The sequence below is a fragment of the Pseudophryne corroboree genome, chromosome 5 (genome assembly GCF_028390025.1).
Source record: "Pseudophryne corroboree isolate aPseCor3 chromosome 5, aPseCor3.hap2, whole genome shotgun sequence".
NCBI lineage: Eukaryota > Metazoa > Chordata > Amphibia > Anura > Myobatrachidae > Pseudophryne > Pseudophryne corroboree.
The window spans coordinates 98,689,479-98,704,950 of NC_086448.1; the positions used below are offsets into that span (position 1 = coordinate 98,689,479).

The window sequence follows — 15,472 nt, forward strand, 5'->3', positions numbered from 1 at the left end:
GCACACTTTTGCTGCCAGAGTCAGTGCCACACTGCCATTGTTGTGACCACACTGACCACCAGTATAATAATATATTTTGTGATTGTCTGCTTAGGACTCGGAGTACTAGTTGCAAGTTGCAACGTGAGTGACCTGACCACCAGTTTAATAATCAATCACCACCAGTTTAATATATATATATATATAATTGTATATAATATATATATATATATATATATATATATATATATTTATAATATTGTATACCACCTACCCGTGGTTTTTTTTTTTTTCATTCTTCTTTATACATACTACTATAGTAGCTTACTGTAGCAGTCTGCGGTGCTGCTGACCTGACAGTGTCCAGCAGGTCCGTCATCAGTCATTACATAATAAATATATATAGTACCTGTCCGGCTGCAGTACTAGTGATATTATATTGATTTCATCTCATTATCAATAATTTATCATCCAGTCTAGACTCTATATTAGCAGCAGACACAGTACGTTAGTCCACGGCTGTAGCTACCTCTGTGTCGGCACTCGGCAGTCCATCCATAATTGTATACCACCTACCCGTGTTTTTTTTTTTTTCTTTCTTCTTTGTACATACTACTATAGTATAGTAGCTTACTGTAGCAGTCTGCGGTGCTGCTGAGCTGACAGTGTCCAGCAGGTCCGTCATCAGTCATCATTACCTAATAAATATATTATCTACCTGTCCGGCTGCAGTACTAGTGATATTATATATACATACATATATATATATTGATTTCATATCATTATCATCCAGTCTATATTAGCAGCAGACACAGTACGTTAGTCCACGGCTGTAGCTACCTCTGTGTCGGCACTCGGCAGTCCATCCATAATTGTATACCACCTACCCGTGGTTTTTTTTTTTCTTTCTTCTTTGTACATACTACTATAGTATAGTAGCTTACTGTAGCAGTCTGCGGTGCTGCTGAGCTGACAGTGTCCAGTAGGTCCGTCATCAGTCATCATTACCTAATAAATATATTATCTACCTGTCCGGCTGCAGTACTAGTGATATTATATATACATACATATATATATTGATTTCATATCATTATCATCCAGTCTATATTAGCAGCAGACACAGTACGTTAGTCCACGGCTGTAGCTACCTCTGTGTCGGCACTCGGCAGTCCATCCATAATTGTATACCACCTACCCGTGGTTTTTTTTTTTCTTTCTTCTTTGTACATACTACTATAGTATAGTAGCTTACTGTAGCAGTCTGCGGTGCTGCTGAGCTGACAGTGTCCAGCAGGTCCGTCATCAGTCATCATTACCTAATAAATATATTATCTACCTGTCCGGCTGCAGTACTAGTGATATTATATATACATACATATATATATTGATTTCATATCATTATCATCCAGTCTATATTAGCAGCAGACACAGTACGTTAGTCCACGGCTGTAGCTACCTCTGTGTCGGCACTCGGCAGTCCATCCATAATTGTATACCACCTACCCGTGGTTTTTTTTTTTTTCTTTCTTCTTTGTACATACTACTATAGTATAGTAGCTTACTGTAGCAGTCTGCGGTGCTGCTGAGCTGACAGTGTCCAGCAGGTCCGTCATCAGTCATCATTACCTAATAAATATATTATCTACCTGTCCGGCTGCAGTACTAGTGATATTATATATACATACATATATATATTGATTTCATATCATTATCATCCAGTCTATATTAGCAGCAGACACAGTACGTTAGTCCACGGCTGTAGCTACCTCTGTGTCGGCATTCGGCAGTCCATCCATAAGTATACTAGTATCCATCCATCTCCATTGTTTACCTGAGGTGCCTTTTAGTTGTGCCTATTAAAATATGGAGAACAAAAATGTTGAGGTTCCAAAATTAGGGAAAGATCAAGATCCACTTCCACCTCGTGCTGAAGCTGCTGCCACTAGTCATGGCCGAGACGATGAAATGCCAGCAACGTCGTCTGCCAAGGCCGATGCCCAATGTCATAGTACAGAGCATGTCAAATCCAAAACACCAAATATCAGTAAAAAAAGGACTCCAAAACCTAAAATAAAATTGTCGGAGTAGAAGCGTAAACTTGCCAATATGCCATTTACCACACGGAGTGGCAAGGAACGGCTGAGGCCCTGGCCTATGTTCATGGCTAGTGGTTCAGCTTCACATGAGGATGGAAGCACTCAGCCTCTCGCTAGAAAACTGAAAAGACTCAAGCTGGCAAAAGCACCGCAAAGAACTGTGCGTTCTTCGAAATCCCAAATCCACAAGGAGAGTCCAATTGTGTCGGTTGCGATGCCTGACCTTCCCAACACTGGACATGAAGAGCATGCGCCTTCCACCATTTGCACGCCCCCTGCAAGTGCTGGAAGGAGCACCCGCAGTCCAGTTCCTGATAGTCAGATTGAAGATGTCAGTGTTGAAGTACACCAGGATGAGGAGGATATGGGTGTTGCTGGCGCTGGGGAGGAAATTGACCAGGAGGATTCTGATGGTGAGGTGGTTTGTTTAAGTCAGGCACCCGGGGAGACACCTGTTGTCCGTGGGAGGAATATGGCCGTTGACATGCCTGGTGAAAATACCAAAAAAATCAGCTCTTCAGTGTGGAGGTATTTCAACAGAAAAGCGGACAACAGGTGTCAAGCCGTGTGTTGCCTTTGTCAAGCTGTAATAAGTAGGGGTAAGGACGTTAACCACCTCGGAACATCCTCCCTTATACGTCACCTGCAGCGCATTCATAATAAGTCAGTGACAAGTTCAAAAACTTTGGGTGACAGCGGAAGCAGTCCACTGACCAGTAAATCCCTTCCTCTTGTAACCAAGCTCACGCAAACCACCCCACCAACTCCCTCAGTGTCAATTTCCTCCTTCCCCAGGAATGCCAATAGTCCTGCAGGCCATGTCACTGGCAATTCTGACGATTCCTCTCCTGCCTGGGATTCCTCCGATGCATCCTTGCGTGTAACGCCTACTGCTGCTGGCGCTGCTGTTGTTGCTGCTGGGAGTCGATGGTCATCCCAGAGGGGAAGTCGTAAGACCACTTTTACTACTTCCACCAAGCAATTGACTGTCCAACAGTCCTTTGCGAGGAAGATGAAATATCACAGCAGTCATCCTACTGCAAAGCGAATAACTGAGGCCTTGGCATCCTGGGTGGTGAGAAACGTGGTTCCGGTATCCATCATTAGTGCAGAGCCAACTAGAGACTTGTTGGAGGTACTGTGTCCCCGGTACCAAATACCATCTAGGTTCCATTTCTCTAGGCAGGCGATACCGAAAATGTACACAGACCTCAGAAAAAGAGTCACCAGTGTCCTAAAAAATGCAGCTGTACCCAATGTCCACTTAACCACGGACAAGTGGAGCAGGGCAGGGTCAGGACTATATGACTGTGACAGCCCACTGGGTAGATGTATGGACTCCCGCCGCAAGAACAGCAGCGGCGGCACCAGTAGCAGCATCTCGCAAACGCCAACTCTTTCCTAGGCAGGCTACGCTTTGTATCACCGGTTTCCAGAATACGCACACAGCTGAAAACCTCTTACGGCAACTGAGGAAGATCATCGCGGAATGGCTTACCCCAATTGGACTCTCCTGTGGATTTGTGGCATCGGACAACGCCAGCAATATTGTGTGTGCATTACCGTATTTTTCGGACCATAAGACGCACCGGACCATAAGACGCACCTAGTTTTTAGAGTAGGAAAACTGGAAAAAAAATATTCTGACCTCTAAGAGATATTTCTGGGATTTCTCAGACTCAAGAATACAGTGCAGCCTTCTGTCAGAGCCAGAATACACAGACACACACACACACACACACACACACACACTGACAGTACCAGTGGTTCCCTGCGTCTCCTGAGAAGGGAGGAGGTAGGGAGGAGGTGGGGGGGAGCGGGGGAGTCACATGACGCCGGCTCTGCTGCTGAGATGTGGCCGCTCTGCTGATGACGGCACAGCAGCAGCAGCAGCATCCAGGACCCGCCGCTACCCGCCGGCCGCAGCTACCCGACAGGAGGGAGGAGGTATGAGGGAGCGGGGGAGTTACATGACGCTCTGCTGATGACGGCGCAGCAGTAGCATCCAGGACCCGCCGCTACCCGCCAGCCTCCGCTACCCGCCGGCCGCCGCCACTACCCGCTACCCGCAAATGTCTTATTCGCTCCATAAGACGCACATACTTTTCCCCCCACATTTTTGGGGAGAAAAAGTGCGTCTTATGGTCCGAAAAATACGGTAAATATGGGCAAATTCCAGCACGTCCCATGTTTTGCACATACCTTGAATTTGGTGGTGCAGAATTATTTAAAAAACGACAGGGGCGTGCAAGAGATGCTGTCGGTGGCCAGAAGAATTGCGGGACACTTTCGGCGTACAGGCACCACGTACAGAAGACTGGAGCACCACCAAAAACTACTGAACCTGCCCTGCCATCATCTGAAGCAAGAAGTGGTAACGAGGTGGAATTCAACCCTCTATATGCTTCAGAGGTTGGAGGAGCAGCAAAAGGCCATTCAAGCCTATACAATTGAGCACGATATAGGAGGTGGAATGCACCTGTCTCAAGCGCAGTGGAGAATGATTTCAACGTTGTGCAAGGTTCTGATGCCCTTTGAACTTGCCACACGTGAAGTCAGTTCAGACACTGCCAGCCTGAGTCAGGTCATTCCCCTCATCAGGCTTTTGCAGAAGAAGCTGGAGACATTGAAGGAGGAGATAACACGGAGCGATTCCGCTAGGCATGTGGGACTTGTGGATGGAGCCCTTAATTCGCTTAACAAGGATTCACGGGTGGTCAATCTGTTGAAATCAGAGCACTACATTTTGGCCACCGTGCTCGATCCTAGATTTAAAGCCTACCTTGGATCTCTCTTTCCGGCAGACACAAGTCTGCTGGGGTTGAAAGACCTGCTGGTGAGAAAATTGTCAAGTCAAGCGGAACGCGACCTGTCAACATCTCCTCCTTCACATTCTCCCGCAACTGGGGGTGCGAGGAAAAGGCTCAGAATTCCGAGCCCACTCGCTGGCGGTGATGCAGGGCAGTCTGGAGCGACTGCTGATGCTGACATCTGGTCCGGACTGAAGGACCTGACAACGATTACGGACATGTCGTCTACTGTCACTGCATATGATTCTCTCAACATTGAAAGAATGGTGGAGGATTATATGAGTGACCGCATCCAAGTAGGCACGTCACACAGTCCGTACTTATACTGGCAGGAAAAAGAGGCAATTTGGAGGCCCTTGCACAAACTGGCTTTATTCTACCTAAGTTGCCCTCCCACAAGTGTGTACTCCGAAAGAGTGTTTAGTGCCGCCGCTCACCTTGTCAGCAATCGGCGTACGAGGTTACATCCAGAAAATGTGGAGAAGATGATGTTCATTAAAATGAATTATAATCAATTCCTCCGTGGAGACATTGACCAGCAGCAATTGCCTCCACAAAGTACACAGGGAGCTGAGATGGTGGATTCCAGTGGGGACGAATTGATAATCTGTGAGGAGGGGGATGTACACGGTGATATATCGGAGGATGATGATGAGGTGGACATCTTGCCTCTGTAGAGCCAGTTTGTGCAAGGAGAGATTAATTGCTTCTTTTTTGGTGGGGGTCCAAACCAACCCGTCATTTCAGTCACAGTTGTGTGGCAGACCCTGTCACTGAAATGATGGGTTGGTTAAAGTGTGCATGTCCTGTTTATACAACATAAGGGTGGGTGGGAGGGCCCAAGGACAATTCCATCTTGCACCTCTTTTTTCTTTAATTTTTCTTTGCGTCATGTGCTGTTTGTGGAATGTTTTTTGGAAGGGCCATCCTGCGTGACACTGCAGTGCCACTCCTAGATGGGCCCGGTGTTTGTGTCGGCCACTAGGGTCGCTTATCTTACTCACACAGCTACCTCATTGCGCCTCTTTTTTTCTTTGCGTCATGTGCTGTTTGGGGAGGGTTTTTTGGAAGGGCCATCCTGCGTGACACTGCAGTGCCACTCCTAGATGGGCCCGGTGTTTGTGTCGGCCACTAGGGTCGCTTATCTTACTCACACAGCTACCTCATTGCGCCTCTTTTTTTCTTTGCGTCATGTGCTGTTTGGGGAGGGTTTTTTGGAAGGGACATCCTGCGTGACACTGCAGTGCCACTCCTAGATGGGCCCGGTGTTTGTGTCGGCCACTAGGGTCGCTTATCTTACTCACACAGCTACCTCATAGCGCCTCTTTTTTTCTTTGCGTCATGTGCTGTTTGGGGAGGGTTTTTTGGAAGGGACATCCTGCGTGACACTGCAGTGCCACTCCTAGATGGGCCCGGTGTTTGTGTCGGCCACTAGGGTCGCTTATCTTACTCACACAGCTACCTCATTGCGCCTCTTTTTTTCTTTGCGTCATGTGCTGTTTGGGGAGGGTTTTTTGGAAGGGACATCCTGCGTGACACTGCAGTGCCACTCCGAGATGGGCCCGGTGTTTGTGTCGGCCACTAGGGTCGCTTAGCTTACTCACACAGCTACCTCATTGCGCCTCTTTTTTTCTTTGTGTCATGTGCTGTTTGGGGAGGGTTTTTTGGAAGGGCCATCCTGCGTGACACTGCAGTGCCACTCCTAGATGGGCCCGGTGTTTGTGTCGGCCACTAGGGTCGCTTATCTTACTCACACAGCTACCTCATTGCGCCTCTTTTTTTCTTTGCGTCATGTGCTGTTTGGGGAGGCTTTTTTGGAAGGGACATCCTGCGTGACACTGCAGTGCCACTCCTAGATGGGCCCGGTGTTTGTGTCGGCCACTAGGGTCGCTTATCTTACTCACACAGCTACCTCATTGCGCCTCTTTTTTTCTTTGCGTCATGTGCTGTTTGGGGAGGGTTTTTTGGAAGGGACATCCTGCGTGACACTGCAGTGCCACTCCTAGATGGGCCCGGTGTTTGTGTCGGCCACTAGGGTCGCTTAGCTTAGTCATCCAGCGACCTAGGTGCAAATTTTAGGACTAAAAATAATATTGTGAGGTATTCAGAATAGACTGAAAATGAGTGTAAATTATGGTTTTTGAGGTTAATAATACTTTGGGATCAAAATGACCCCCAAATTCTATGATTTAAGCTGTTTTTTAGTGTTTTTTAAAAAAAAAAAACCCGAATCCAAAACACACCCGAATCCGACAAAAAAAATTCGGTGAGGTTTTGCCAAAACGCGGTCGAACCCAAAACACGGCCGCGGAACCGAACCCAAAACCAAAACACAAAACCCGAAAAATTTCAAGTGCACATCTCTAGTTTAAAGTCGAATCCAGATTCAACCTATTCAATCATAATCCCGTTTTATGACTTGTGTTTTTCCGACTTGTCGGAAAGCAAGTTTTTCCGACTTGTGGGAAAGCACGTGGATCGGCGGATTAGCCGCGGATCCACCTGTTTTGCCGGATTCGCGGCCAAATCCGACAGGTATTAGCCCCGTTTCCGACAATGTCAATCCGACTTTAAAAAAAAGTCAGATTGGCATTGTCGGATTTGGCCGCTTATTGAATACTGCATACTCCAACAGAAAGGATCCAACTAGCATTGAATACACCCCTACGCCTTCAAACCCAGAAGAAAGCAGAGCACACCCAGGGCCAGATCTAGACCTTGTGGCTCCCAGGGCGAAAAAATAGGGGCATGGCTTCATGGAGAAGTGGCGTGGTCAGTTATGCCCCCTGTAGCTGTGCCCCCTGTAGAGTTGTGCCTCCTAGTTGCGCCACTTACAAAAAAAAAAAATATATGAATTAGTACTCACAATCCCCGCTCCTGCTTCCCAACCGCTGCTGCCCTCCGTCTCCGGCCGCCGGCTCCGCTCCTCGGATCCAAGGGAGAGACGCCATGACGTCTCTCCCATAGCACCGCATAGACACTAGAGGTCAATTATGACCTCTAGCGTCTGTGCCGCCCCCACAATGCGGTGCGGGGCGTGATGATTTCATTGCGCACAGCACCGCATCTACACAGCACCAGGCGGCACCAGTAGCGGACCTTGCCACGGCGGCGGCACCCCGGGAAAAAATCCTGCTTGCCCGTAGCAAGATCCGCTACTGAACACACCCCTGCTATTCTGTGGGTATTACTAGAGCTACCCAGAGAGCAGAGATCAGATTCTCTGCTCCTAGGCTGAGAAGTGACAGTCTGCCAGTAGATTTGTTGTATGAATTGTATTACTATAGACTGCTGAGCTATTTATCACCCATTGTGTTCACTAAACCACTGTTGGCTTTCATCCACCACTGTGCCTGATTTGGAACCCTGTACCTTCACACTCAGCATTTAGGGGCCTGATGCTCTACCCTCAATCAAATCGCTATTTCACAAAAATATTTCTGCAGCCCATTTGCATAAGTACACTTACAGTAAAGAATCAGCGGTTCCTTACATGTTTCACAGTTTGCAAAAACCCTGGTAGATTGCATCATGGTCTGATGAAACAAACCCTGTTGTAGATCATTATCGCACCAGTCAATATCTCATTTTGAAACAATGCGATAAAATGTTCTTCTATTCAGATTGAACTTCTGGATTAAGATAAAATGCAGATATTTACCTTTTCCATTTCATTTTACGAGCAGTCACTCATGTACGATGTGTCTTCTCCCCAGTGCATATGAAACAAGGTTTGCCCCAAGTGCCCGGTACTATAATTGCAGACTGCTTTGTCAACATGCAATCAGTAGTACTTATTAATGTGGCATTGATATGTTGATAGCAGTGCCTGTACAATCCATCATGCGGGGAGAGAGGGGAAGATCCTGACAGCATTATTCCGTCACACTATTCAGCCCGCGGGTATTATGGCAAACCTTTTCACCGCACCGTTTAATGGGGGTAATTCCAAGTTGATCGCAGCAGGACATTTTTTAGCAGTTGGGCAAAACCATGTGCACTGCAGCGGGAGGCAGATATAACATGTGCAGAGAGAGTTAAATTTGGGTGGGTTATTTTGTTTCTGTGCAGGGTAAATACTGGCTGCTTTATTTTTACACTGCAATTTAGATTGCAGATTGAACTCACCACACCCAAATCTATCTCTCTCTGCACATGTTATATCTGCCTCCCCTGCAATGCACATGGTTTTGCCCAATTGCTAACAAACTTGAAGATGCGATCAACTCAGAATTACCCCCAATGTCTTCACCATGTGCCAATCTGTCGGAGTTGTGCAGATCATTTCTTATTTGTTATGTAATGCATACAGTGAGAACAAATCTCCATATGTAGTGACCTTGTTTCTCTGTGAGGTCTCAGATTCATTGCAATGCCCGTGGGCAGCACTGTGGCACAGTAGTTAGCATTGCTGCCTTACATGGCTTCAGTCAGGGTGCAAGTCCAAGCAGTTCACGTCTATGCGGTGTTTGTATGTTCTTCACGTGTTTGTGTGTTGCATGTTTCCTCCCACACTTCAAAAACCTACATGATATATTTGCTTGTATGTGATCTTCTGTACGTTGTACTAAGTACAGTATAGTGGGTTTTGCCTTTCTTGTTCTAGCTTCCTACACTGCTTCCTAGCTATATGTATATATTACCAGGCAGAGTTGTGTGGTTTAGTTACCGCGGGATGTGACCCAGTTCTGCTGTTGCTCCTGCACTGGCTGCTACTGCGGCTTTGTGTCGTTTCCCTGGCAACGACAATAATGTTCTTATAGATTGATGATAAAACACATGGCTAAAAACAAACATGCAGAAAGTTACAGGAATGCTTCTAGTAAAAGTTGCAGGAGGGCATATACAAGTAAAGAAACTAAAGGCATTTATAAGATCTATTCCATTTAAATTAAATAACACTTTCTTTTGCACAGATATTAGCAGGATCAGTGGCGGAACTAGCGAGCGGTGGGCCCAGGTGCGACAAAATGCTTTGGGCCCCCCTCATCCCATCCAAGTCCACCCCCTCACTCCTGGAGAGGATCTGGTGAGGGGGACCTGCTCAGGGCCAGAGAAATGGATACCTAGCAACAGTGCCGTAACTAGACATTTCAGCACTGTGTGCAAGAAACGGCATCGGAGCCCCACCCCTGCATGCAAATCAGGGGCAGTGCGCGCCGTAGATGCGCGCAAAAAATATAGGGTGTGGCTTCGTGGGGAAGGGGTGTGGCCACAAAATAATACCAATTCATATAACGGTGCACATTAGTCTCCATTATTCAAATTATGCCGCACAGTAGCACCACTACACCAGGTAGAGCCCCTTTTACACCTTATGGCGGACAGATTCACCGTTTTACACATTACGGCAGACAGCGTCCCCTTTTTACACATTACGGCAGACAGCGTCCCCTTTTTACACATTACGGCAGACAGCGTGCCCTTTTTTACACATTACGGCAGACAGCGTGCCCTTTTTTACACATTACGGCAGACAGCGTCCCCTTTTTACACATTACGGCAGACAGCGTGCCCTTTTTTACACATTACGGCAGACAGCGTCCACTTTTTGCACATTACGGCAGACAGCGTCCCCTTTTTTACACATTAAGGCAAACCGTGCCCTTTTTACACATTAGGGCAGACAGCGCCCCCCTTTTTACACATTAAGGCAGACAGAAAAGAAAGAAAGAATTATACTTATTCTCTCTGCTGGCTCAAGCTCCTCGGTGCAGCTTCTCCAGAGATCCCGGGCAGGGGAGAAGGAGGAGGAGGGAGCCGCAGCAGCGCTGTGTAATTGGTGGAGGCGCTGCTGCTGCTGTCCCTCTGCTTCACCATAGGCTGTTCTCTGCCACTGTGAATGCTGGGATGCGCTTCCCAGCGGCGGAGGGCAGCGTATGGTGAAGCAGAGGGACAGCAGCAGCAGCTCCTCTACCAATTACACAGCGCTGCTGCTGCTCCCTCCTCCACCTCCTCCTTCTCCCCCGTGCTGCTGCGCTCTTCTCCTCTCCTCTCTGGGCGGCTGTGTGCTGCGGGCAGCGGTTGCCCGCAGCACACAGCGGCATGTAATGAGTCAGTTTGACTCATTACATGCTTTGGGCCCCTGGACAGTGGCGGGCCCCAGTGCAAGGCACTGCCTGCACTGGCGGTAGTTCCGCCACTGAGCAGGATGCCTTATCCCTACATATTAGTTTTCGCCAATTTAAGCACAACCCCATAAAATAAGACGGTCAGCTTATCTTTACACAAAAGCCTTGTGTTGTGTATTGTCATCTGTGATCTGCTTGTGGAATGGGAAAACAGCATTACTACCTTATACTGCAGTTTCCTGTTGTATAGATGTTTCTGAAAAGAATAGCCATCAAAACCGAGTCTATTCGTATATGTATTAAATATAAGGCTTTTACTAAAAAAAACAAATAAAAGATGAACACAGAATGTGTACTGCATTTATTGTCATTTTTTGTTTCACAGGTGTCTTAGGTTCTTGTTTGCCAGGGTCTGCTGGCACTTGTGGTACTCCAAGTGCCAGCATCCTCTGGTAGCTTTTAAAATTGCCCATAACGGGACTAAAACTAGTATTAAACTTTTTTATTAAACACGTACACATAGGGGCGTATTAAGAGAGGAGGGGGCCGGTGTGTAGTCCCCAACCCCTCCCCCCCCCCCCCACCCACCCGTCCCCCATCTAGCAGACAATGACTCTGAGCACTAGTTGATCCTGGAAAATGGTGCAGTGGCCTTTTTTCCCTGCGATTTACCCTGCTGCACATGCGTAAATTGTCAGGAAAAATAGCAGCCGCGCCATTTTCCCAGAGACCTGTGCACCACCTAGTGCTCAGAGTCACTGTAATGGGACTCTGGAAAGGGGTGTATTGAATATATGGGTGCAGTGTGTGCGGGGTGGGACCCTCTGGACCTAGAGGGCAGTGTGCACCGCATACACTGCACCCATTATAGATTGGCCACTGTGTACACACCGTTGCACATGTGTGGTGAATAGCCCTATTGTTATTGGTACTAGGGCATTGTATATCATTTTCAGCAAGCCCAACCCCCCATGGTAACCCAGTCCTGGTGATATCTGGCCTAGGGCTGGTGGAATGATGGTGGGGTACCCGCACACTGCGGATCTCACCGCCATGGTTTCATCAGCACTGACTATAGGTAGGTAGCAGACAGCATGTGCCACTGGTGACATGTGGAGGCAGCTTGTACAGTTTCTCTCAGGGCAGGCGAGAAGCCCCTATTGCTGCTGGGCCAGTGGTCCCAGTCAGGAATTCCATGAAAAATGAATGTCTGCTATCCTTTAACCTCAGCTAATTATAACTGCTCCACACATGAAATCCATGTCCCTGTTTTAAAGGGTTACTACATTTTTTATTTCTTATTTTTGATAATTTGTAGGGATTTTCCTACCATGTTATCACTTTGTAAAGGTCATTATAACACGAGTATAAATGAAACTCATTATAAACCACAGGAATGCTACTAGTCTATAGAAACTGGCGGCTCGGGATTGATGACCAGACTGTTAACAAAATAGAATGTTTATGTACGCGTGTGTGTGTGTGTGTGTGTGTATATATATATATATATATAGGTGTGTGTGTGTGTGTGTATATATATATATATATATATATATATATAGTATTTAATTTGCACTTGGAGTTTGCATAACACAGAAGGCGCTGGGTTCTACCATTCTGTACATATATATATATATATATATATATATATATACGTTAGTTTTGATCTGTGAATTGTGAAAGTGTGATATTTTTTCTATTTTGCACATTTTCATGAACAATTGACTATTTTAGGCTTGTACTAATGTTTGGCTTTCCTTCTGTGTGTATAATATCTGATCCTTTCTTTCCGTCTCCTAGCCTCTACGGGAGACACATGCAGGCAAACCCAGAACCGCCAAAGAAGAACAATGACAAGTCCAAGAAAATCAGCCGCAAGCCTTTGGCAGCAAAGAATAAATAGATTATGTATAGGTGCTGAGATGTCACTGCCGCTGTCTGCATGTGCCTGATTATTCCTGTGTATTCCTTGGCGTGCCACGTCAGGGGACAGCCAGGAAGGGTTTAAGACCATAATAGTATTGACCTTGTTTGCCTTACGTATAATCCCGCTACAGGAAAGAAACACATTATTGTTACTGTTACACTTTTATATTTAATTATATACTCATTCACAGTTATTAGCGTCACAGTATTTATTTTTCCATATGTGGCTTTTATGTATCGTCATATTAAAAAAAATAGTTTTACAGTAATCTAGCCATACAAAGTTATAGAAATTAGTATCTAGTGTCTCGTTCCATTATATACATTTAGCAGTCTCTTTAGGGGTGCGATACGAAATGTCGGCGGATGGGATGACGGAGGTCATATGACCGACACCGCCATCCCGGTGCTCAGAATCCCAACAGGGGTCAGGTAAGTACAGTATGCCTACCCTCTCCCCCTAACCCTCTCTTCCTGCAGCCTAACCCTAATCCTCCCCGATGGTGCCTAAACCTACCCCCCTCCCCTCAGCCTACCCCTAACCCCCCCTTTCCCCCCTCAGCATCCTGACCGCATCCCCTCTTTAGTGATCAGAGAATTTCACTGGCATATGAGTCTCTATTGTATTTATTATTCTCAGTGTGTAAAGTGGATGAAAAGTACCAAAGACTTAAACCAACCTGTAATCAATCACTACAGTGTCCGACCATGGAACACTTCTATTTATTTAGGAGGAATCTTTTCATCAGGGGGATCGTGAGTGTCTGTAACATGCCGTGGCGTAGCCAGGGATTGTGCAGGGGGAGCGGACACTCCACTAGTGGAAAACGGCACATATTCAGCTTCTTCATCTGCCCCCAGTTTATTATCTTTGCATATATTGCTTGTTTTACTCTGATTTATATATGTGATAACTCATTGCAACTGCTTTGTAAGTATCACACCGTGATATGTGTTCTATAATTACACCGGCAGCTATTTATGTGCCGCCTAGACGGGGTATGAGTACAGGTGTTATTATACTGTAGCTGCCCACAGGTGTCTGCATTGATACTGTACGTTATATACTTTCTACTGTATCAAACCCGGCAAGTGCTTGTGTGTGTGTGTGCCTCAAGAAAATGCACGCGTCACCAACGGAATTTGCGCAAAAGCAGTAAGTGGGGACAGTTGCATTTTATTTTTATAGTAACCTCATTTTTAATTCATGTGTAACATCTCTTAATGGACATGTCCATTGTATAGCCTTTTTTATTATGCGGGACCAAGATTTAGAGGGCAGGTGCCCAGAGTGCTGTGGCCGAGCGGTGTGATCGTATGCAGCGGAATGTACAACGTTAGGCTAAGGCAGGGGGTAGGCATCGTCCGGCACTCCAGCTACTGTGGAACTACACATCCCAGCATTCCCTGCCGCAGTTTTGTTGTTAGGACATGCAAAAAATGTGTCGGGTAATGCTGGGATGCGTAGTTCTGCAGCAGCTGGGGTGCCAGAAGATGCCTACCTCTGAGCAATGGAATGATTCCGTGAGTAGTATATTAGAGTATTATTTCCCTGTGTAAAAGAGGATTTACTTTGAAGAGCGTTTAATAAAGTGCATTGCAACGGTTATTCCCATTATCTTTGTCACTCTGCAAAAAGTTTTGAAATGCACACTAATAAAATTGTACAAGTCAGTATTATACCACATTCGTCGTATTGTAATAGTACATTACATCGTCAGATGATCCTATTCCTGTTCCTCATTGTACGTCTGCAATATATGAAGAGTTCAGACTGCAGGAACATTTACATTATGTTGCATACAGAAAATATCAGCAAAAATAAATGTTGTTTGCCACCTTGATATAAACACACAAGCTGTAAATTGTCAAATATCTGTTTACATTGGTCACCACATTAAAAGATCTGATGGCGTTAATAGAGGTCATCCTGCAGGAGAAGGAATGGGTTTAGGGAATGTGACGCATGCAGATTAGCCGGCTCCGGCCGTTTGTGCGTATGTGCTGACAATGCATAGGGAAATTAGAGAACGCCGTTGCAGCATTTGGTCACGCATTCTCAGGGCGCTTGTGAAACGTGGTTTTATTTTATTTTAAATCAACTCTAAACGAGTTTATTGCTAAAAAGTTTAACTGAATTACTTTCAGTACATCCATTTCCTACACGCTCCCATTTCACATGTATTGCATTTTAATGTTGAAAAATGTTCTTCATTTGACTTATGTGCGTCCTCCTGCAACTTACACTAGTTACGTTGCTTTTCATTTTTAGTTTTCTTTTTTTATTTAACTATGTCTATAATCGGGCAGATTTTTATTGCCAATAGGTAGGGAGCGCTCTCTGGATACAATTATATACAGTATTATATACACATTTCTCTAACGTCCTAGTGGATGCTGGGGACTCCGTAAGGACCATGGGGAATAGACGGGCTCCGCAAGAGACAGGGCACTCTAAGAAAGAATTAGGACTACTGGTGTGCACTGGCTCCTCCCTCTATGTCCCTCCTCCAGACCTCAGTTAGAATCTGTGCCCGGACAGAGCTGGGTGCACTTTAGTGAGCTCTCCTGAGCTTGCTAATAAGAAAGT

The 15,472-nt window shown here is 46.1% G+C and overlaps 1 protein-coding gene across 5 annotated transcripts in view; it reads left to right on the plus strand.

The window, feature by feature from the left end:
- The window catches only part of RSU1 (Ras suppressor protein 1), a 340,085-nt gene extending 325,521 nt beyond the window's left edge, over positions 1-14,564 (plus strand). For all 5 annotated transcript variants that reach the window (XM_063921494.1, XM_063921492.1, XM_063921496.1 and 2 more), the window contains exon 9: positions 12,757-14,564. In XM_063921494.1, coding sequence (XP_063777564.1) covers positions 12,757-12,859 — 103 coding nt within the window. In that variant the 3' untranslated portion in view covers positions 12,860-14,564. The remainder of the gene's footprint in view (positions 1-12,756) is intronic.
- The last annotated feature ends 908 nt before the right edge of the window (positions 14,565-15,472 follow it).